At 40.0% G+C, this 23,251-nt stretch overlaps 1 protein-coding gene across 5 annotated transcripts in view; it reads right to left on the minus strand.

Annotated features, from left to right (window-relative positions):
- The window catches only part of LOC109031550 (zinc finger protein rotund), a 291,268-nt gene that overhangs the window by 169,080 nt on the left and 98,937 nt on the right, over nt 1-23,251 (minus strand). Inside the window, exons 1-3 of one of the 5 annotated variants that reach the window (XM_072299817.1) lie at nt 21,876-21,929; nt 21,178-21,491; nt 3,458-3,679 (exon numbers count right to left, since the gene is read on the minus strand). In XM_072299817.1, coding sequence (XP_072155918.1) covers nt 3,458-3,541 — 84 coding nt within the window. In that variant the 5' untranslated portion in view covers nt 3,542-3,679; nt 21,178-21,491; nt 21,876-21,929. Of the gene's footprint in view, nt 1-3,457; nt 3,680-5,979; nt 7,123-10,207; nt 10,727-21,177; nt 21,948-23,251 lie in introns of those variants that run through there. The other 4 variants (XM_072299815.1, XM_072299814.1, XM_019043127.2 and 1 more) reach the window with 4 other exon arrangements.

Below are 23,251 nucleotides of genomic sequence, written 5' to 3' on the forward strand. Positions count from 1 at the left end.
CGGCACTGATAGCTCCACTCAGCATTAACATTTTTAATTATTTTTTGCTCCAGGTACCATTTCATCCGTTAATTTTTTCATCTCTTTTTTGTTTAGGCGCTTCTTCATTAGGTTTCTTTTCTTTCAGGAGATGCGATTGTGTTTCATTACGGACGATCTTTTCTCAGCTCTGCGTGGTTCGGTTTTTTCGTCACACGGACCCTACCCAGCGGATGATATGAAAAACTTCGGAATGAACGTAGGAAACAATACAGAAATAATTCATTTTCTACGGGCCATAACTGGTTTTCGACGGATCCGCTGGTCTATTTTACGGCCAACACCGGGACCAATAGCATTTCTAGGTGCTCATTAACGGCGCTATGTGCATACGATAGAATCCGTTTGAAAAAACGAAGAAAAAAATCAAGAGCCAAAAAAATCATAGTTTCACCTTTCATTCATTTTTTATACGTACATTTCGTTTACTTGCTCGCATTTTTTATTATCATCGGTGCAAGTTTTTATTTTTTTCTCGGGATTTTTTGTCTTTTAACCTTCCGGAAGCACCTCAGTTTATAAAGCACGTGCACATGTTGGAATTTTTGATGTGTGTTGGCGCCGGTAAAATTCATCCGTAACTAAGATATGCGTGGTATTTTTATTTTTATTTTTTCAATTTTTTTTGCTTAAAATATGCTAATTAATTAAATTTTTCAATTATTTACTTTACGGTTCATAATTATTTTAGGTCTGTTTCTTTAGACCGAGGTAAATTTTGGAGAAAACCTATTAATTGCAAGAGAGGGAGAGGGTACGATTTTCGATACAATTTTTGCGCTTGTGCACGTGCTGAAAATATGTTTATGTTGGAGCCGGTATAACTAATCTATGAGAAAAACACACGTGACATTTTATTTTCTCTCCCTATAAATTAGACGTTGCTGTCAAACGGAACTATGTGCGTTATGGCGTGAGCCATAACGCATATATTCTTAAGGATCTCAGGGCTCATGTCTTAATGCGCGTAGTTCCGTTTGGCAGAAATACGTCCAATTGAAACCACATTAATTATTATATTATAATAATCCTTTTATCAAGCATCCTAAAATATATTCTTACCTCAACACAGATTTTTATTTCTTTTTTACGCTCACGTGTCTAATTTTCATCCCATTCCGACAAAGAACACTCAGCTGCACATATCTACAGTCTAAACTAAAAATTTCGTATCTCCATTCAACATTTTTACAATTTTTTTCGACAAAATGATGTTTTAGTGGAAAACTAACAAATATTCATCCATAATTTTTTCGAGTCAATTTTCATCTACCATCAGGGACTCAAAATGAAAAAAATAAGTATCATGCAAACACCGAAAAAAATTAATGCTGATTTGACATCCTGGATGTAAAAAAGTGTGCGATAACTCACAAAACGCTATTTTAACCGCTACAGCAGTTACTTCAGCAATGTCTAGTTGTAAAACTAACTGCCATGGCGGTTAATTCAGCGTTTTGTGATTTCTCGCACACTTTTTTACAGCCAGAATGTAAAATCAGCATCCCTTTTTTTATGTTGGGTGTTCTTGCAATGGGGCTGTATATGTGAGAGACAAATACAAAATTTGGAATGGAGTCACTGCGCATTTCCTATGGAAGGCAGATATTGCCTCTGTGGACTGTGGTCCTATTTTTCGTGGATGGTGACAAATACATAAAATCCGGCAACATTGCCGAAGAGACACTTGCGAACGGCCGTGGTATGCGTGTCGTGGACATCGGGGCTGAGGCTAAAACCGCCGGGCTCTTGCGATACCGGGGAAATAAAAACCGAATCAATTTAATCGCCCGATAGAAACCAGATCGAGATCCTCCAAATGCACCGATTTTTTAGGGAAAAAACCGAACCGGTTCCGGGCGGCCGCGCGGCACCGCGACGATCGCTGCAGGTATTTCGCCCGACATTCTAGCGAGTTTACCTCCACTTTGACTTGACCTTAATTAACATTTCGAGCCCGAACTTTTATCAGTAATTAACTTATCCCGCCCTGCCAAACGAAAATCGCTCAACTGCGATGGGATCTTCCCGCGGATACGCGGTTGTTCCTCGGCTCGGGGTTCCTCAAAATTTTAACGAGGCGCTCGGAATGGATAGAGCGACTGGATTCGGAGACACGGTTCTAATTGTGTTGACAGATTCACCCCGGATTTGGAGCATGGCGGTGTCGAATTTGAGCGTTTCGGAGCACGAATCGGCAAAGATTATGCGTGGGTATAGTCAAAGCGTCCAATCCGAACGAGGAAAAGTTCTTCCTGCCGTAAGAAACGTTTTTTCGAGGTTTCCTGTCGATTTGGCACACGTGGAGGTCGCATTGTCCTTTCCAATTTTTTTGACGGATTATACAGCGTAGTTTCCGCGTAAACGAAAAGTTTGCAGCTGTGTCCCATGCTGTATGCGGCCTTACAGCAAAACACTCCAAATGCCGTTTTCTATCCTACGAGACGCATGAGTTTCTAGAAACAAATTACTTTTGCAACGGGTTGCGAGTGCATGTTGCAGAACTTAGCATCGTGCTTTACGGCTCAGTCTCATAAACCAAAAAAAAAAAAAAAAAACCGTTTTTAACCCTACGTTCCTACGTCCAACATCAATGGCGATATCACTGCGCGCTGTTTTAAAGTGCAGTAAATGAAGTCCTTTTTTTCTTAACGATAGGGAAAATTCTGGGTCTCTGCCTCTGGATAGAGCACCATCACAACGGAGGTATGGACACTTGTAAATCCACTTATAGACCCAGACCCATATCTGATTAAGAAACAATTTGAAATGACGGTAAATGAGGTACCTCGAGAATAGGAGCCCTCCATATCCCTTTAGTCTTCTTTGTCTATAGCTTTGTCTATCAATTCCAATAACAACACTGAAAAAAATTTTCGGCGTTTTTACCAAGGTTCGTTGGTACCTTTACCATCTCACTGTTTTCACCAATTATTAGTAATTTTACCAAGACAGACTGGTAAGCTTACCTAAAAACCGGTATTTTTACTGTTTTTTCAGGGATGAATACCATATTCATTGACAATGAATTCCCGGTAACTTTGCCATTTTATCTCGGTAATTCTACCACAGTAGATAAAAAATATTGGCGTTTTTACTAAGGTCCAGTAAAATTACCGAGAACGTTCAATAATTTTACCGAGATTTCTCGGTAAAATTACCAATTCCATAAATGGTAATTTTACCAAGAAAAAACTGGGATCAAATAGAACTCTGAATTCTTGGTAATTTTACCTTTTTCTTAGTATATACACCGAGATTTTCTTTGCAGTGGAGGTACTTCGAGAATAGGAGCCCTCCATATCTCTTTAGCCTCCTTTGCCTATAGCTTTGTCTATCAATTCCAATAACAATCAGCCCACAGGTCCTGAACGTCATTCCGTAAAATATAAAGAAGAGAGTGGTGGTGTGAGCTTACCTCTACGGGTCCGCCGTTCCACATGTAGTGCATGGTTTCGTGGTGGTGGGTGTTGCTGTTCATGTGCTCGGCCATGACGGACATCCAGTGGACGAGACCCTGTCCCTGTCCCTGTCCGTGTCCGTGGCCGTTGGAGCCCCCCTGTTTCCCGCCCCCACCCGACCCCGCACTGCTGTTGTGCGACTGATTCGCCTCCGAGGGTGACCAAACAAACGCCGTTTTCTGAAACACAAATATAAAACACACTCATTTAGACACAAGAAAAATGTGATAAATTTTGCAACTAGGAACTACGATTTCTCCCAAGAGGACGAAGGGGACGCCCAGTGAAAGGGTGGTGACAGAGGCTTTTAAATGAAATGAGGGAGTGCCAACTCCCTGAGGGGCTTTGGGAGGATAGGGAACTTTGGCGGCTGGGTGTCGCAGGGCGCAAAAGAGCGCTATGAAAGCGGCTTACATGTAGGTATGTGATTACAATTTCGGTGTCATCCGTAAGCTTATGCACGTAGGGATTAAACTTATGGCAGATGCGTTGTTTTTAAACTTATTGTTTTTTAAACAATAAGGATCTCAACTATTAAATTTACCGAAAAAAACATAGGGTTCCGTTAGTCTGATTGGGTAAAATTGATCAGGGTAACCATCAATCCGTAATTATCTAACGAAAACAAGTATGACTTCACTCTAAGATTTTAATAGTGGCTTAAACAGTTACATTTTTACAAAAAAACATGACTGCAATTTTTTGTTCAAAATGGAGCTAATTTGTACATAATATTCGAGGAAAATTCAGAGGAATTTTTGTTTTGAAATGTCCAATATATAGTTTCCTGGTAAAAGTATACAATTTGCGGCTGGAAACTTAGCAGCGTTGGGAAAACGACGAATTGTATGCATAACAAAAAAACAATCCGTGTTAAAAAATGGTAGGTTTTTGAGGCATCAATATTTCAACGACACACATTTCACTGTTTTCCTCATAATACTGCAGAAAAACGTGATTCATGAAACATGACCTACAGACTTGTGTAGTCAAATTCCTTAACGCTTTCATTAGAATTTCTAAAAGTAGAATAGGACAGAGTGAGAAGTGTGACAAGCAGATGATTAAACAGAGAAGGAGGAAAAATAAAGAGAGAATAGAGGCCAAATAAGTGGAGGAAGATGAGGATGAGGATGAGAAGGATGGAAAGGAAACAGTTGAATGATTAGGAGCAAGAAAAAGAGCAGAGCAAGGTTGAGGAAGATAAGGAGGATGAGGAAGATAAAAAGGATAAGAAGAATGAGGTAAGGAAGCAGGAACAGAACGATGTGGATGACGAAGATAAAAAGGGTGAGGAAGGGAAGAACTAAAAGGAGCAGTAGTAGAGTGTGGTGGACAAGAGGGAAGAGAGTGGGAGAGTAAGTAGAGCATAAAATCAAAGAGGACGAAGCATAGGCGTAGCTAGGTCATTTTGCTGGGGGGGGGCCTGGCCCCCCACCACCGGGGGGTCTGGGGGGTATGGAATACCCCTTAGGTCAGCGGGGGGGTCGGGGGGCCTCCCCCGGAAAATTTTTGAAATTTTAACTCTATTTGAGCGCATCTCGAGGCACTTGTGGCGTTAATCTTCCTTCAATTTCTGCATAAAATTCACCCAGTTTTATGCATTTTAAGGTTAAAATACTTTGAAATTGTTGCATTCAACAGGTTATTCCATTTATTTTCTCACTTTTAACCACTCATTTGTGTGAAAATTGCGAAATAAATGTTTAGTGAATGCCAGAATCATGCCAGAGGCATCCTCTCACGGGTCACGGCGACAGAGACTTACCGTTAAAGATGGTGTTTTTGCACCATCCAGAATTTCTGGGGGGGGCCAGATGATACTATTTCCAATTTTGGGGGGGGCCAGGCCCCCCCTGGCCCCCCCCCCCTTCCTACGCCACTGGGACGAAGGAAAAAGGAAGGTTTTTGGACTGCATTTTGCATGAAGTTATCACAATATCTGGCTCATTGTTAAAAACACATATAAACATAGGAAAACTAATGGTATATACTTTGTTTCTAAACTGAGCCAGAAATTTTAGTTCCTAATTGGACCTCATTTTGCAGATAGGCCCACAATTTCAGGCCCATCTTAAAATCACCTACCTACATAGGGAAACTTATGACACATATGCTGTTCTTACACTGAGCCAAAAATTGTAGTTCCTAATCACAAAATTAAGTCCAATTGGAAAAGCACAGTCCATTACTGCCGTGCTAAGGAAGAACGCCGTATGAACATTCGAGAGTTGCCAAATTTCCTTCACTAAAATGTCTATTTTTGAGGAAATTTATGAATATTTTTCTCAGAAATTTTCAGGAACTTTGAATGAAATTGCGAGCAAAATTATCTGAAAAATTGGAAGAAAAATATTCATAGGTTTACCGAGAAAGTCGTGTTTTATCAAAGGATATTTGAAGGTTCATACTGCGTTTTTCCTTAGCACGGCAGATTAGTCCCCTCCCCGACTTTGCCCAGAAAGTTGGAGGGACGAACCTCATCGGGAGCGAACTTGGGAGCCGGGCTGCTCCTGAGGGACGGCGGGTCCGTCGAGACGGAGTTGTCGTCGGAGGCGTCGGCCGGGCGCTTCTGCTCGAAGAGGGACGTCGCGTAGGCGGACTTGCCGCCCAGCGCCGCCGCCGCCGCCTTCCCGAAGGCGGCCACGTTCGCTGCCAACAGCTGCTTATAGTAGATCTCCGCCGCCGACGTGGAGGCGGAGCACTTCTCCTCCACCTTGATGTCCGCCGGGTCGATGAGCTCGCATTCCTCATCCTCGTAGTTCGGCTTCCTCCCGGGAGAGGGCGCTGATGTATCCAAACCGGTCTCGGACGCGCTCCTCACCGGCGCGCTCATACCATTCGGCGGATGCCTCCGCGTGAACTCTAGCTCGAACGGGCGTAGCTCGAAAATCTTGCCGGCCGTCGTCGCTTCCGATCACGTGAGATCAAAGATCCAACGATCAATCGAACTCCTTCGATTTTCGGGAAAATCGACAGTGCCCCATCAAAATTTCACAAGTTTTAGGTCACAACCTGGGCACGCGCTCACAATTTTAACCGGTTTCGATTCTCGACGTTACAGCCGCATGCGGCTAAAATTTTCAAGGTGGACTTTCAGAAATACTTTTGCATCGCTTTATATTTAATAACGACATTTTTCCGGGGAAAAGTGGATTTATGTTGTTTTTTTTCGCACGAAAATAATCAGCACCGAAAAATGCATGTTGAAATGCTCCAGGAAGCACGGAAACGAGAACACTCAGCACTGAAGTTGTCGCGGAAATGCGAAAAGTTGGGAATGAACGCAACGAGAGGTATTTGACAGGGCGCACTATTCACGGAAGTTGATGCATCTTGAAAATTCGAGTCCCGAGGATCAGAATTTGAAGCGATTGGTCACAGCTATTTGTTTTCATTATTTCCTGCGGAACTTGTGTTTATAACGATCTCCTTGGACTTTAACCTCCTTGATCTCCCAAGATATTTGGGGTAAAATCATAAAACATTTCAAAGAGTTCGATAGGAGTTTTCAAAAAAACGTTCGAGTAACTTGCCATCGTTTCCACGTTAGGGAAAAGCACTTTCGACATAGCGGTGGTGGTCTTTTAAATCACGAATCTTGCTTCAGTTATAAACGTCACTAAGAAGAAAAGCCAATTTTTAAAACTTTTGAAACATGGAGGGAGGGAAACATTCTTAAAAATATTTAGAACATTTTGTTGAAAAATAAAAAATTAAGAGAGAGAGCGGAGAAGGGGCATAAAAAAGCAACAACCTCAACCTTAATTTTAACTTCTATGCAGAGTTATACGATTATAAAATTTATAAATATTATTTATTTAGCACGAAAAATACGAAAAAAGGAGGAAGTTTTGCTGAACGCATAAGCACCAGTGTTATAATCATATATATAAGAAAATCAAAGTTTGATTTAAACTTTAAAATTCATAAAGCGTTAGACTCACAAATATACAAATTAGAAAGTATGTTTACATGGGCTTGTGTTTGCAAATAGAATGGCACATTTTATCGTATGGGCAACAGAAAATTTTTGTTTACACTCTCTCTATGTCAAATAAGAATTCATCTAAATTTTGTCTTTCAATTTTAAGGTTAATAATTATGATACCAATAAATATTTTTGGAAATTCCAGAGATCATAAGACCTTACGCTTTCCTCCGAGCACTCAAAAGATTGAAAAAGAAACCGTTGAAAAATAAAATAGCGTTTCAAAGATTAATCTCAAGCTTGATCCACTTTATCAAAGAACATCGAAGAGCCTAGTTTTTGCGCGTTAAATGTGGTTTAATCACAGAAAAATTGATGAAACTTCGACTCTATGTAAAACTTTTACGGCCCACTTATGAGCAAGTTCAGTGGAAAATGACTGAACACGCTTCCACAGCACGATGCAACTGACCAAATCAAAACACTAATGCGTAGATTAGTGCCACATACGTCAGAGCGGTGTTGCCATTTTAGCGAAAAATCATTCAATTTTGGAGAGGGATTTCGATACGATCCCTACGACATTCACCTGATGACTGGCAACTATCTATCCGTGTCTCTTCCCGGAAAATCATAGTGGAAATTTACCATTGATGTGCGTTTGGTATTTATCCAAGTGTTCGTGAATTTGAATTGACTGAGATGAAAGACAGTGATAGTAACAAACTAATCAACACCGGAACGGCGGTTGACACGTTAAAAAGCGCGCAGTTGTTTAAACTAAATTACTGCAATTGCTGGGATGTTTTGTGTTTAATCTTGGGGATCGGGTTTGTTTACTTTTGGGTCCGCTCCGTCCCGATTAAATTTTGAAGGAGGTCCTTCCAGCGCACGGGGCATTTTTTGTTGTCTTTCCTTGAGTCCTGTTTACGGGATTTTTCCGGAGGCCATTTCAAAAATTAACACGCGTGAATTGCGCGCTACGCGAGGTACGCGTTAAGTAAACGTCTGGGTGAATTTATATATTTGTTCACCGTTTGATGAATGGCACGAATGATATATTAACGAATCGTTTTCATGCCTGCAAGAAAGATTCGTCGGCCGCCAGTTGAAACATTGCAAAATTTGCCTATCCCTGACTTACAAACGAATGCGGGTTTTTTATAAGACTATCAATAAATGATAAAATTCTAATAACATGAATCGGGATTTAAATTTTAGGTTTCTTTAAAAGTGATTATAAACTCTGCAGATTATAGATTTAAAAAAAAAAAATTAAAAAAAAAGTATAAGAAAATGAGTCAATGTTTTTCATGGCCTACTAGTTTGTGGGCCTAGTTGTTGGGTGATACCACCGCTACTATTATTTGTATAGATTAATTCCTTCAGGTCTATTTTTGGTAACTCAGGGCATTTATTTCAAGATCATTTGTGTAAGTGAAGTATTATTTCATGACACCTAAAACTGTGAAAATATGCATAGCAAGTGTAGCGTCTTGGAATTTTCAATCGTTTAATTGAGATTTGCTGGCAGTACCTTTCTTTAAAATTCCGGAAAGAATTTAGTCACACTATAAAAAAATAGCGTTGAATATCTCGAAAATAACAAACGAAACACACTTAAAAATTTGCAACCTCAGAAGCTGAAGTCTGTTTTTCAAGCGTTTGAGGCCTTAAATTAGCAGAGTGTCAATGTTTTCAACTAAATTTTAAATGGTACGCAATTTTCGGAAGTAAACTTTTTATCATTTAATTCCTCATATTTTGAATGTTTTAATCAGCCTTCAAATAGTTACTGCCAGTCCAGATTACATTTACTTTTCAAATCTTCAAATAGCTAATTATATTAAATTTCAGTTTTTACCATTTTTTTGGGTCCAAATTAGTTTCCTTTGAGTTAAATAAGTCTAAAAGTAGTCTTAAATTGTTGTTCTTAGTCTCGCTTGAATTTTCAATTTTTGACATTTCAATGTTTTCAATTCCTCAAGCGTTATGGTTCCATTTATCGAATGTCTAAATTACTATATTTTTCAATTTTTCACATTACTAATTTTCTTATACTCTCATTCCTCCAAGTTCAAAATTGTATTTCTTAATATTTAAAATTTTAATATTTTTTTATTTTAATTTTTTATGAAGTCATCTGCAATGCGGTTGCAGAACCCTTGAAGACGTACAAATGAAAAACACATGTACAATATGTAAAAAGTACACGTGTACATCGTTGCCGCATCGGTTATAAGCACAATTACGAAATACAGATTAATTACTTGAGAGCCGACAACATCGGACGTGCATTATGACGTTAATTCCTAAGCGCAGGACAAGACCAAGCGCGTGGACAATCGAGGCTTGGGGGGTGAAATTCTGCTACTTTTGCAAAGGGCGAATAACAAGAAATCGCTTGGGCGGAAACAACACGATCAATTATTCAGAAGAGAGCATTGCGACGAATATATACAGGTTGGATAAATTCAAGGAATTAATTTTACTTTAACCGATTTTAAGGCTTTCACCGAGTTTTGTTGGAGATTTATTAGAAAAGATGTAGCTGTCCAGATGCAAACGCACTTGGAGCACATTGCGAAAAACACACGCGAGAAAACCTTCACATTTTTAAGAATTTTAAAAAAAAATCGAGGGGCAAAAATTTAAATTTCAGTTAAAATGGTCCAGCAAATAGGGAATCCAGTAAGCCCTCTCGTATTAATTGGAGGGATTTTAAAAATCGAGAATTTGCACAATAAGGTAAAATAGAAAAAATTAAAAATAACACTTTTTCTTGTTGAAAGCACACTTTATGACCGGAGATTCACTTTTCACAATATCCGACTCCATTTTTGGCACGCACTCGAATTTTTCCTTCTCCGCCTGCATTTTATTTTAGAAGCAACATAATGCAGGCGACTTTCGACCACGAGAAATTAGCGGCCGCGTTGGCGATCACATGTAATGCACGCACGATGACGTCACAGAAAGCCGTGACGTCAAGGAAATTTTAAAAACGGCACAGGACGGGAACACGAGAACTCGGAAAAAGCGGAGCGACGTGTACCTAGAGCAGACGACTGCTCAATCTGAAAGCTCGAAGCTTTTACCGCTCGAAAACGGCAAGTTTCATACGCGGTATACACTCTTATATACGATTTTATTTTATATTTTTTTTCCCTCCGAGACAGAAATAAAAAAGGGAAAGAAAAGAGGGCAAAAAGAAAAAAAAAGCAGCCCGAGGAAAAAAGACCAAAGGAAGAAAAATGAAAGAAAATATTGGAGCTGCTTCTAGAATGATAGGAACTTGAAGACTGAGAAAAAAAATACCTCACATGAGAAAGAATACATACAAAACAAAAAGAAAATAGAGCTTGTAGGAGCTTTCAGGCAGGGGACGCGGTGCAATATGGGAGTATTGAGAGTGGGAGGGGGGAGTAATGTATCTTTGCGGGATATAGGGAAGCCGGGATGAAAGAAACCAACTAGCTATGTATTTCTTTTTTCCCTTTTTCCATTTTTTATTTATTATTATTATTTTTTTCATATTATATTTTTCCCTCTCGCTTTTTTATTTCTTTTTTCCCCCGTCCTTTAATTTTTTTTCTTTTTCCATCTCATTTTTCTTTTTTCGACTCTCTCTCTTCGTATTACGTTTAAAGATGCAAGCACATACGCGTCTTATGTGTACACATATACTTATTCTTTTGTACACTCTCCGCGCTTATTCGAGCTTTTTATCACAAGCAAACGCAAAAATTCGGATATTCCGAGACGCTATAAAAGGCGCCTTCGTGTCTTTAAGAATGTTTTTCATCAGGACGTTGCTTTCGTCTGGCAGGTAGACGGTAAAGTTTGAGAGATAAAATTGCTGAGGAAAAAAGACGGATGATCATTGAAACCGAAACGTCTCAAATGGACGCGAGTTGTATAATAAGTATTAAAAAGGAACATCGTTTTAAAATATTGAAAGAATAATTGCAATTGAGGGAATAAAATTCTGTCTACATATATTTACCTCCTAATGAATGCGAATTTTAAAACTTGATAAGCGCATGAAATAAAGAAAAAAAAAACGTATAAGTTTTTTCAAATCATTCGTAAAATTTCAGGGAAGCACCCGAAGGTAACTCATATTGATTTTTAACCCTCTGTTAATTTTTTAAAAGAATTTTCATCGATAAAGGAATTCCGTGTTGAATTTACATAGAAGTGATCGGATGTGCTTTTGCAACGTTCTTTTATTAAGGAAAATCTACTTTCAGTTTTAAAAAGAATCCTGAATGGTGGCAAAGAGAGATATTTTCGGGATTATTGCTTCTATAACTTTTTTCTTTCTTGCACTTGTTATTCCCCACAAGCATAAAAGCATAAAAGCGTCGTTTGTTGTCGAAAAATGTTTTCAAAATTTCAGCGGATTTAACTTTAAATCAGTTTTTTTTAGTTAAAGAACGTTGTTTTGCCATCTTTTTTTTTTTAAACTTAAACTTAAAAATACCAAAACAACGTTTCTCTAACTCAAAAAAGCATGACTTGAAGTTAAATCCGCACTGATTTAATTTAAAAAAAAGGGGAAAAAAGAAGAGGATAAGTATTTGTCGATAGGAAGCGACGCTTTAAGTCAAAATAACATCACAAGGAAATTTTTTTTTCAGTGTTGATGGTTCGAAAAACCAAAAGATTCATTTGATCACTTCTGAAATTTTACTCACGTGGCTGAAAAATTGTCAGTTGACACTTTATACAAGTATGTCATACAGGCCTCCTTAAACTCCCCGAAATCACAATGTAATCCATACGAGGCCTCCTAAGGCACAAATCAGTTTAAGGAACAACCATGCATACGGCCCTGATGCACTCAAGACTCCCAGCTTTGCATCAAATGCATATTCAACGTATTTGTTTACCCCGATCGGTGCTAAGGAGCTTGGACCACTCTAGTGATACCTGTCAATACACGAGGGATTCAGGGTAATTTACGCTAGAATTCATGGAGCTCAGGATTAAGGTGCGGGCCCTGCGATTGGAAGGTTATAGCGAGATGACACCGGTAGCGCGCCAGGTCTCATGCCCGATGTTTGGAAGGAAAAAGGGCTCAATGGGAACAGCTCCATATTGTCGATTTTACCGCAACAAAGCCGCCTATTTTATGAAAATATAAACTAATTACGAATAATCCGGACGACTAACCCGGGTATTTACATCATCGTGTCGCGGCGACGTGAATAGCCGGAGCATCTATTTACATTAATATTGGTAAATAAGATCTTAAGGCTCCTCGTATGGCCCCGGCTCATAATGGGAAGGTGTGAAAGGCTTGAATGCATATTAGCCAGTTTATGGTAAGTAGGCAGGAGGGATGCTGCACTCTTTTTTATTCAAATCACCCTGGTTATGGATTTAGTGGCATCTCACAGTATCACTCAGCACCGCCGGTGAAATCGACCCTCCTTCCCGAACCCTGAGCGTGTCACTCGTGGATCACGACCGCGGATCAGTAGTCGGCGCGGGGAGGGGGAGGGGGAGGATTCTGTGGAGAGGCACACTCGAGTTTGAAACAATTACAACTCTGTACTCTTGTAACATCGCCAGGTTACCGAAAAGAGCATCGAAATTACTGCTATCGACTTTCCATCAAGATTCAAATAGCCTAATTCAATTCTTACTCTATAATATAACATCATATTGCCGTGCTAAGAAAAAACGCCAAGTGATATTCGAGGGTTCCCAAATTTTCTTCACTAAAATGATAATTTTTGAGGAAATTCATGAATATTTTTCCATGACATTTTTAGGAACTTTGGGTAAAATTGCGAATAAAATTATTTGAAAAATTGGGGGAAAAATATGCTCATACCGCGTTTTTCCTCATCGCGGCAGTATAAGAGGCAGTAAGTGCGCGTTTGATGTCATTTTAAACCAATAGCAGTTAGTAAAAATTATACCGCATGAGGGCTGTACTTACTGCTGCTTTTAATAATAAAAAAATCACCCTTTCCTGACAATTTCAAATCATAAAATGTATATGTTCTCTGTGTATAGCTTCACCATCCAACCATGCGGTGGATAGCCGATACTGCTGTCTTGCCTGCCATTAACTGAGTTTGCCTTTTTTAATACAGCCAAAGGTTAAATTCTTCAAAACTTGATCATCAGAATGATTTTTAGGAGTATTTTGGATAACAGTCGACACTTTAACGAAGAAGGGACGATTATTTCGATAAAACTTTCCGCTTGAACGCTAAAAAGCTCATTTCCTTAAAACTTCATATCTGAAGTTACTGTTTTCTTTGGTGACATGATAGCGCACATAAACAATAAAGAATGAACACTCCTCTTCTCTCAATTCTCCTTCCCTAAAAGAACCAACCTACTGACCCACCACTAAATCGTCTTACTGACCTACAAACGTTAGGGAATAGTCTCAGCGGCATTTAACAATCTTAAATCTCGCAGTTAAATACCGCGATCTAATCTCAATACTGAGGGAAATACCGTGTTGGAACCTACTTTCGCGCCAACCCCCTATGCAGCGTGGAGGAAGGAGCCCTGACAACAATTGACGCGGAGCAAAAAATTAACCAAGAATAAACCTCGAGAGGGCGCGAGATAAGTCTGCGAGGCTTACGAGGGAAATTAAATTTTCCGCGGCGGAGGAGGGTAGGCATGGGGGGAGGAGGGGAGGGAGAGGGGGGTTGCACGACGGCGGGAACACAGATTACGTGCATGAGCATGTGTGGGTGTGTGGCGGTGAGGGTGTGTGAGGGTGAGGGGGGTGACGAAGTGAAGCAATGTCCCAGCCCGACGCCGTCAGAAGTACCATAAAACCCACCCTGTGCGCGGTGGTAATATTTTGTCGAAATTAATAGTTTGGCAACACTGAGAACAGCGCTTTCCACAGTCGAAGATATGCTGGAACCCGGGATCTCTCGCAGCACTTCCGTCTCAGACGAAAAAAAGGTGGGGGGGGGGGGGGCTGGCGCCAAACGAAGCGGCGAAAGGAAAAAAAGTGGGGCGAAGACGAAATCGCGAAAATAAGGAGAGGGGGGAGTAAACAGGACCGCGCGCGCGGGAGGAGGAAAAAACAACAATCCGCAAATATTGAAAAGGAATGAGGATAATAAAAATAAAGAGATGACATTTCCTTCGGAAAAAAGTTTAAAGTTTGATGGACGACGTACGGCGGGGGAGGGAGAATGGATTCGAAGTGGGTCGCTTTTCGGCGCGCGCGTCGGGGGGGGGGGGGGCGCTCGCGCGAGCTTTTCGCGCTATATATTATTTTTTATGTTTATTTTTGAGTTTGCGCCGAATACGTCTTACGCTCTGTGATGAGCTTGTATCGCTATTGCTCCTCCTTTCGACAATGTACCTAGCCGCAGCCCGTGCCACCGGGAAGAACGAATAGCGAATGTAATAAAACGTAGAGGGAAGATGCGTGAAGCTGACGTTTCTCTCTGGGTGACGGTTACATAGTCGCTCGCCGCGAGGCGTTTCTTGGGGGTTGGACCGCGCGGTGCCCAGGGGGCAAACCCTCCATAGATGTTATTCGTCGTTGACGACCCTGGAGGGATGCTCATTTACATTAAAGTGGATGTAAACATGGCAGTGTCGATGACAAAAAGGGCTGTCCATAAATATGCCATCCACTGGAAAAAAAACACATTGGATCTAGAGTCCAGACTCTTGAAAACATTCACAAGAAAAAAGACTCTTGATTCAATCAGATTTTTGCTTAAATCAAAAGGAAATGCGCTCGAATTAAGAGGCTTGGTTCTTGATTTAAGCAAAAGTCCGATTCAATCAAGAGTATTTTTTCTTGTCGATTTTTTTAAGAGTCTGGACTCTAGATCCAATGTGTTTTTTTCCAGTTTGGAAGGAGGGGGCGTAACTCTGTGAAGGGAGGTTGAGGGTCCGGGAAAAGAGTCTGACTCGGGGTGAAGTCATAATTGCCGATTTTTTTCGAAAATGCTCCATAGTTTTAGTAAATATATTAACAGAAGACGGGGTGTTTTTTTTTACGTGAACAGTGAAAATAGAGCTATTATTAAGCGTGGCGCATTTTTTCAGGGGGTTGCTGACCTGCGGGACAGTTAAATGACGAGGATAGAGGAGGAGATCTGCAGTTCATAATTTCGAACCGACCTAATTTATGAACGACCCTTGGATCTCTTCTGATGCGAATGAATCGACATGAATCGCTTCACCATGAACCCTTCTTAAGGTGTGCAAATTTTCCGCTTTTCCCTACCGCAAGGCCGCGGGGGTGGGGGGTATCCATTTCGTACGCACGCACGTTCCATTACGTACCAATTACGTGAGACGTCATCAAAACAATACTGAAAGAGCGCGGTTGTAAGATGCTCCCCATAATAAAACATACAAGAATTTCAATTTGATGGATACATCTATTTCAACATGCGGGAGCTTGGGTGGTATTCCTCATCAATTGAAGGAAAAACATGGGCTCGTAAAGTCACTGTCTCGTCATAGCTTCGAGTAAAACACAGCGAATACATTTAGAACGCATCGAACCAGCCCGCATGAACGTTACTCAAATTCGTCGTCGTTTTACTTATTTTAATATAAATTAAAGTATGAATTTAAACAATAAAAAACTTTAAAAGATAAGTTTTAAAGTAAAATAAATTATGATCCCGATTTTTGAATTGAGCCCCCGAGGTAAATTGAAAACTGGGAAATTGTGGCAATCGTTGACCAAGATGTGGCGAACAATACTGCCGTAAAAGCAAAGAGAGCAGTAAGTGTCAAATTTTCGAAATCAAGTTTCCTTCAAAATTCGTCTAATCTCTCTCAGCTGAAATCACTGAAATCGCTAAAACAGTAAAATTCATCTTAATTTTATAAAAACGAGACGTATGACAAAGCCGTAAGTGCGTCAAAAATGACGTAGTTTCAGACAAGACAGCCGTAACCAGCATAATTCCTTCAGAGAGAGCCAATTAGAAAACAAAATTTTTAAGTAAAATGCTGCCCTCTTCTACCGCAATGTTAATAATCTGAAAATGTATTTGTTGTACTTCCAAAACGCAACCGCGAAAGCATGCAAAAGGTAGCACTTAAGGCTGCCTTGCCTAACACTTGCCTAACATGAACACGAATGATACCCTTTTTATGAAATTTAAATAAAATCGGTCGCGTTTTAATCATCCAAACAATTTTTAAAAACCCTTCAGATGGTTAGTGGCAATCTGAATTAAAAGGAACGAAGGCTTCTATCAAGAAAATTTTCCGGTCAGATGCTTCTGAGCCCGTTCTTTCAAAACTTCATTTTTGCACTTACTGCTCTCTTCCCTATCACAGCAGAATAGACACCTATCTTTGCCTCCATCATTGTCTTTTTTTTGCAAAGTTGGCATAAACCGAATTTTATTTGAAAAAGACTGTATGATATTCTATCGTGGAAATGCGACTCTCGAGACCCGAAAAAAGTTCTCTCTATGTCACCAAGAGGTTAGTGAAGGGTCTCAATTCTATCCTGCTAAGGAGAAACTCCGTATGAACATTCGAGAGTTGCCAAATTTCCTCCGATAAAATGTTTATTTTTGAGGAAACCTATGAATATTTTTCTTTGAAAATTCCAGGAACTTTGGGTGAAACTGCGAACAAAATTATCTGAAAAATTGGAGTGAAAATGTTTGAAAATTTTCCCGCAAATTCTTGATTTACGAAAATAGATTTGGCAACGTCTAAAGGTTCATACGGCATTTTTCCTTAGCATTGTAGTATTTGTCTCTGGCCACATACTTGTGCGAATCGATTAGCACACATGCAATCACATCAAGAGGAAACGAAGCGTGTCTGTTTCAAGGCCACGGAGGAAAACTCCAATATTTGATATCGTGGGCTTCCGCACGCGGCGGTTTCGGAAGATGTGTGCTCCCTCGGGACCGCTGTTCCGTTCCTTTTCCTCCGCGACTGCGACATTGTTTTCCTTCCATTTTTCCGGGACGCCGTTGAGAAAACAATGGGAAGGTCTCGTTGAAAATTCCTCGTCCGATGGACCGGCCTCCGTTTTTCTTGTCCGACGGATACGACTTTTTCTCCTTCGCAGTCCTTTCTCGGGCAAGGAACATTTCGCCGTTCCTCAGACGTAAAGGGCCGTCCATACTGGAGATGTTGCATGTGTGAGGAATTTGCGATTTAACTGTTGATGCTTACGTAAAAGTTCGCGAGAAACACGATGGTGCCACTGGTTTTCTCTGAAATCAACTCCCAAGCTCAAAAAAAGCTCTCAAGTTGAGGCCAAAATGGAGGGGATATCCCACGCTATCCTGAGAGTCCACATCTACATCAAGACAAACTCTCCATGCAAAGATAGGGAGCAAATACATTAGCAGGGTTGCCGTGTTTTCAGTTTTGGAGTCCCCAAATGAAAAGGCAGCCCTGTCAATGTATTTGCTCCCTATCTTTGCATGGAGAATTTGTTTTTATGTAGAGGTGGACTCTCAGGATAGCGTGGGATATCCCCTCCATTTTGGCCTCAAGTTGAGAGCTTTTTTGAGCTTGGGAGATGATTTCAGAGAAAACCAGTAGCCACCATCGTGTTTCTCGCGAACTTTTACATAAGAATCAATAGTCAAATTGCAAAATCCCTCACACATGCAACATCTCCATTACGTAACGCTCTAGGAGGGAGGGGGAGTCGAGGAGAGCGTTACGCCATTTTGTTTTTACGTGATAATTGATAGGGACTTACGTAACAGAAGCGTTACAATGGGGACGGGGGGTCAAAAATGCCGAAAAAGTCCGTTACGTAATTTGAATCAGTGAGAACGAAAACGCACTAACACGGTAACTCGAAAATACTCAACTTCCATCAAAGACAGTTACTGGAAAGTAACTTTATGTAAATAAAGGTCATTGAAGTCAGTGCATCTGTTACAACTTGGACCTTTAAAGTGTCCATAAGTACTTGTCTCTTGGAAGCGAAATTCTTCTTCTTCAACTGACCTCTTCACCTTCTGTTCAGTTTTATGTGTGTCTTGATTATTTTCATTTTTCCGAGTTGGTGTGTCCTCGTTCTCGCTGATTCATTTAGGACGGCCTAAGAGCGCATATCTATTCCCACATTATCCCTAAGCCAAACGTTGCGTAAGGAAAAACGTAAGACTTACGTTCAAATTGCGAGATACGCCATCACGTCTAGGTAGCGACGATTTTAGTCACAGACGTCCTCGTGTAAAATATACGATAATGCAAGGGGTCTCTGCCGTAATTATGAGTGGCGGGGCGTGAATGATCTATGATCGATATTTCCCCATTTGAACTGTGGTAAAGAATCGATTATTGAGGTGTCCGTTGCGAACACCCTGTCAATCGATCATTGTCCATAGGTTCAAATGGCAGATTAATCGATATACAGTCGTAACTCGTTATGAAGTTTTTGAAGGGGAATCAAAAGTAGAAAGTTGGTTCTGGAAAACGTTTTCTCCAGTAACATCTTAACAAGAAATTCCCGGCAGGGACTTGAACCGATGAACGTTATTTCGAGGAAAACGTTATTTCGAGAGACATTATAACGAGATGCGACTGTACAGCATATCGCGCCACCCCACTCACTGGTACCCGTGGTTGTTCCCGAAACAGCTCCTCCCCATAAAGAGCTTAGTAGAGTTTACATTGTGGTTAAAGGAAGATTAATGAAGCCTTTAGCGTAGAATTTAGATCAGTTTTTGCATTGGTAAAATGCAAAGGTTAAATTTTTAAATTAAATTCTTACAAGAGATCCCAATGATGTTTTTTTTTGTAAAAATACAGAATGATGAAAGAATTTACAATACAGGTTATGCAGATGCAGATTTTGACATAGATTCCTACTTAGCTCAAAGCTTGTCGAAATCATTAAATCTTCTCTTTTGTACAATATGTTTATTCTATAGTAACAAATCATCTTCTCCCTTGTAGGATTCTACTTTCTGAGTTAAACTGCGTTAAATAATCACTTATGTTTTATAAAAGTTGTCATTTTTACAAAACTACGTTATTGTCCTTCAAAAACTTCATTTGTTCGCGATGTCAACGACAGGACTATGAATGAAGAGGAGCTGTTCAAGGACAGACTATGGATACGGGCCCTTTATCTCTATCAAAGAAGTATGATAGAGCCACGAGCATGAATTATTCGTAAAAGGATCTCTCTGTGCGAGGAAATTATAAACAGACGTGTGTTTAGATTCTGAAATGAACGAAAAACTTCGGCCCTTTTTTGCCAAACACCATTTATTTGACTACAAAATTCCAGGAGACAAAAGTGAATAAAAATAATGATGTATAGTACGTACATGCGAGAAAAAGTAGGGTGGACCCGGATAGTCTTTTGGAGAGGGAAATCAAATTTATAGTAGCATTTACCATACTCTTCCATAATAGCTACCACATATAACAGTAAATATAATCCTGACTTCCGTTGTCTCGACTTGAGAGTCTACCTGAGTTCCAAATCGGGCCCGTAACGAATAAAATCATCAAAAGTCCCATTTTTAACGAATCAATTGGAATTTGTGACGAAGTGATTTACGACTTTTTATGCCGAACTTTAGCCGATTTCAGTGAATATCAAATTAGTCAATCGGTCATTGATTGTCGTTTTTCTGATGAGTTTTCCTTGCGAAAATTGTGTCAAAAATACACGCAATTCTAACTCGTAACCTTAGCTACAGTTCGATAAAAATAACGTTGGGATAGATTTAAGATCATGTTCGGGCAAAATCTTGCTGACTGGCAAAATTCTTGTAGATAAAATCGTAATTTTTTACTCCAACAAATTGTATTCCTCTTTGTCTACATTTTAGAATAGAGGAATATGTCTTTATTGTAAAATGTTGTTAAATCCTGCTTTTGCAACATTCACCAGCCCTGGCAAAATTGTTAAGCACTTCGAGAGAAAAAAAGAATTGGAGAGGTAAAAATTCTCAAAAACCTACATTTTCCATGAGCGATTAACAAAACACAAGACAATAATGTACAAAACACCTAAATATGTTCTGGTTAGATGACAGTCATTGATCGTCTGATATCCAATGGCAGATTCGAAAATTAATTTTAAACCAGAGGGAAGAAAAATAAGGTAAGAAGTCACAAGAGCCAACCATTATTTCGCGAACCTCTGAACCTTACATGCGTAATTTGGCATCGCCTTGACAACTTCTTTGCGGTGCGAAAGTATTAGTTTCATTTACAAGTTCAATAAAGCAAATAAAAAGCATGACAGTAATATCTAGGAGATATAAAATACATGTATTCGCTGTGGGGAAAAATATATCTTACATAGAAAAACAAAGTGATTCACTAGCACAAAAAGCCAGGATTTTCTTCCTGAGGAGGTTAGGAATATTGCTCATCACGAATAATAAAATTTAGAGACTAGTCCAATAATTTAAAGAAAGCAGGATGGAGAGGACTTAGACGTAGCATCATGCCGGCTACTATAGTGACATGGAGAGAAGAAGAACGCAATATTCGCTCGGCGCGTGATTCTTACAGAAACAACAATAAAAAAGTTTAAAAATTCGATGAAAGGAAATTTGTCGGAGCTCTACTCGAAGGCAAGGAGGTGACTGAGAGGTGACGGAGCCGGCTCTGGGTAAAAGGCAAATGAAAAACGTTTATTACCTGCTCTCTTTAAAATATAAAGACTGATATTAAAAAAAGAGGGGGGCGGGGAGCCAGGGTTGCTGGGTCGGGATGAAAGTTTCCTTCAGGGGAGAGGAGAAAAATGAAGAGAGAAAATTGACTCACCGATAATCACATTCTTTGTCTCGCGGAGGGAAGAAGGGGAAGCGTCTTTGACTCACAAAAGGGTAGGAACGGACGCAAAACGGAAGAAGGAAAAAACCTCGCGGAAACATGAGCGAAAGAAAGCGCGAAAGAGCCCGCATAACAAGAATCCGGCGGCGGAAAAAAAGATTGACACAATCGCACGTGAAAACTTATAACATAACATCGTGGGGCGCTTGAATAAGAACAAAAAAAGTCGCGCGAGGAAAAAAAGTTTAAATATTACATTTCTCCGACGGTAATAGAAATAAAAAACGTGTAAATGAAGTGGAGTACTATGCACATTTAAAAAAGAGGTGTAAATTTCACGGCGAAAAAAACCGGGGGGTGGGGGTAAAAATGAGGAAGGGAAAAAAAGAGCGAAAAGTTAACTTTTCGGTTTGTTTTAGTCGCTCTTCCACCCCCGACGGGCCCCTCCCCCCGGTTTCCCTCCCTTTTTTTCGCGTTTCGGCCCCGCTTTTTACTGAATGGAGTGTAAGATTAGTGATAACGTTTAGCCGGTAGAGTGCGCTGACGGGGGCTTAATTCAGCAAAGCGGACAGCGGAGGAACGAAAAATATATTTAAAAAATAGGAGAGAGAGGTGGAAAAAAAATAAAGTAAAATCGATAAAAAAACTCCTGCGCTGCTTTTTTTTTCCTCCTCATTTTTAATCCGCACATGTTTTACGCGCGTATGTGAACTGTTGATGTTCCCCTCCCACGAAGGCTCCGGCGCGCTCACTTCAAAGGCGCACCAGCGCAGCACTGATGATGCCCCCGGTTTGGCGCAGTGAATTCGCCTCGCGAAAAAAAAGAGAGAGAAAAAAAAAACGAAAAAAGAAAGCAAGAAAAACGAGGAAAACGGGGGAAGTGATACATTGCAACAACGCAACCTCATGAATGTCAGATCCTTAATTATCGTTTCCCCTCTACCGAGTGTCCCCTACGCTCCGTTCCTAAATTTTGGAATTTTCTGGAATACGTGATCTACGGAAGCGCTAGTTGCACAATCGATTGCCGCGATTCATCAAAATTTACTGATGGGTTAATCGACTGTTGTCGACAGATTAATGCATATCCGATAAGCACTAAAAGTGCAGTATAGCTTACTTGCCACGGGTTTGATTCGCAGTGTTTTGTTTTCTTTTTCTTTTTACCCTTGAAAAAATGCAAATAATTTCAATTAGTTTTCACGATTAATTCAGTTTTTATCATTTATTGAGTGCTCGAGAAATCAAGAAGGAGGCAATGTCTCACTAATCGTTAACTGTGATGTACTAATTAATTGACTCTTGATCAACAATCAGAATATCCCTAAAGTGGTCATCCGCAAGAAGATGGGCTTGAGTATGGTAAAAAATTTACATTTGAATATGATCAGAAGAACATTTAAGGAGGTATTGTTGGACAATAAACACTCGAAAATGTCGAACCAAACTACCGCACATACAGTATCTTCGATGTGCATGTCGCACATTCAATAATTGAAAGCACCTCAGTTCACAAAGACTGGACTAAGTTGACAGTAGCGCCTTGATACAACTATACGTGTTCCACGGATGTGCGGGTTGCGTGTTCAAAATTGAAGGCACTTCCGCTTTTCTCACTTCTTCACAGACGCACGTAACTTGTCAGTTGTAGCAATCTAATTATTACAGAGTGCGGGAGGAGGGAGAGTAATACCAGTTAGTGACACGAGGCCAGAGTATATAAGGGCAATATTTGAATCGATCATTCTTAAAAAGACGTAAAAGCACAAAATAAAAACATTAGAAACTGAGATGATCGACCCGTTTTAAATCATAGATTTTATAATGATATGCTTAATTAATATTTGCTTTAATATTTCGCAGCTCTCAAAACTTAGAGCGGGTTGATTAAGTCTTTCTTAGTGTTTTTCTCGTATTATAATCTTTGGCGATTAAGTCTTTTTAGAATGACCGATTGAAATCTGTGAAAAACTCGACCTCCTCAGCATATCAACCGGAGTTGTTTGCGGCGCCTTGATGCAACTATTCGTGTTCTACGGGTGTGCGTGTTGCATGTTCAAAAATT

Source organism: Bemisia tabaci, chromosome 4 (genome assembly GCF_918797505.1).
Source record: "Bemisia tabaci chromosome 4, PGI_BMITA_v3".
NCBI lineage: Eukaryota > Metazoa > Arthropoda > Insecta > Hemiptera > Aleyrodidae > Bemisia > Bemisia tabaci.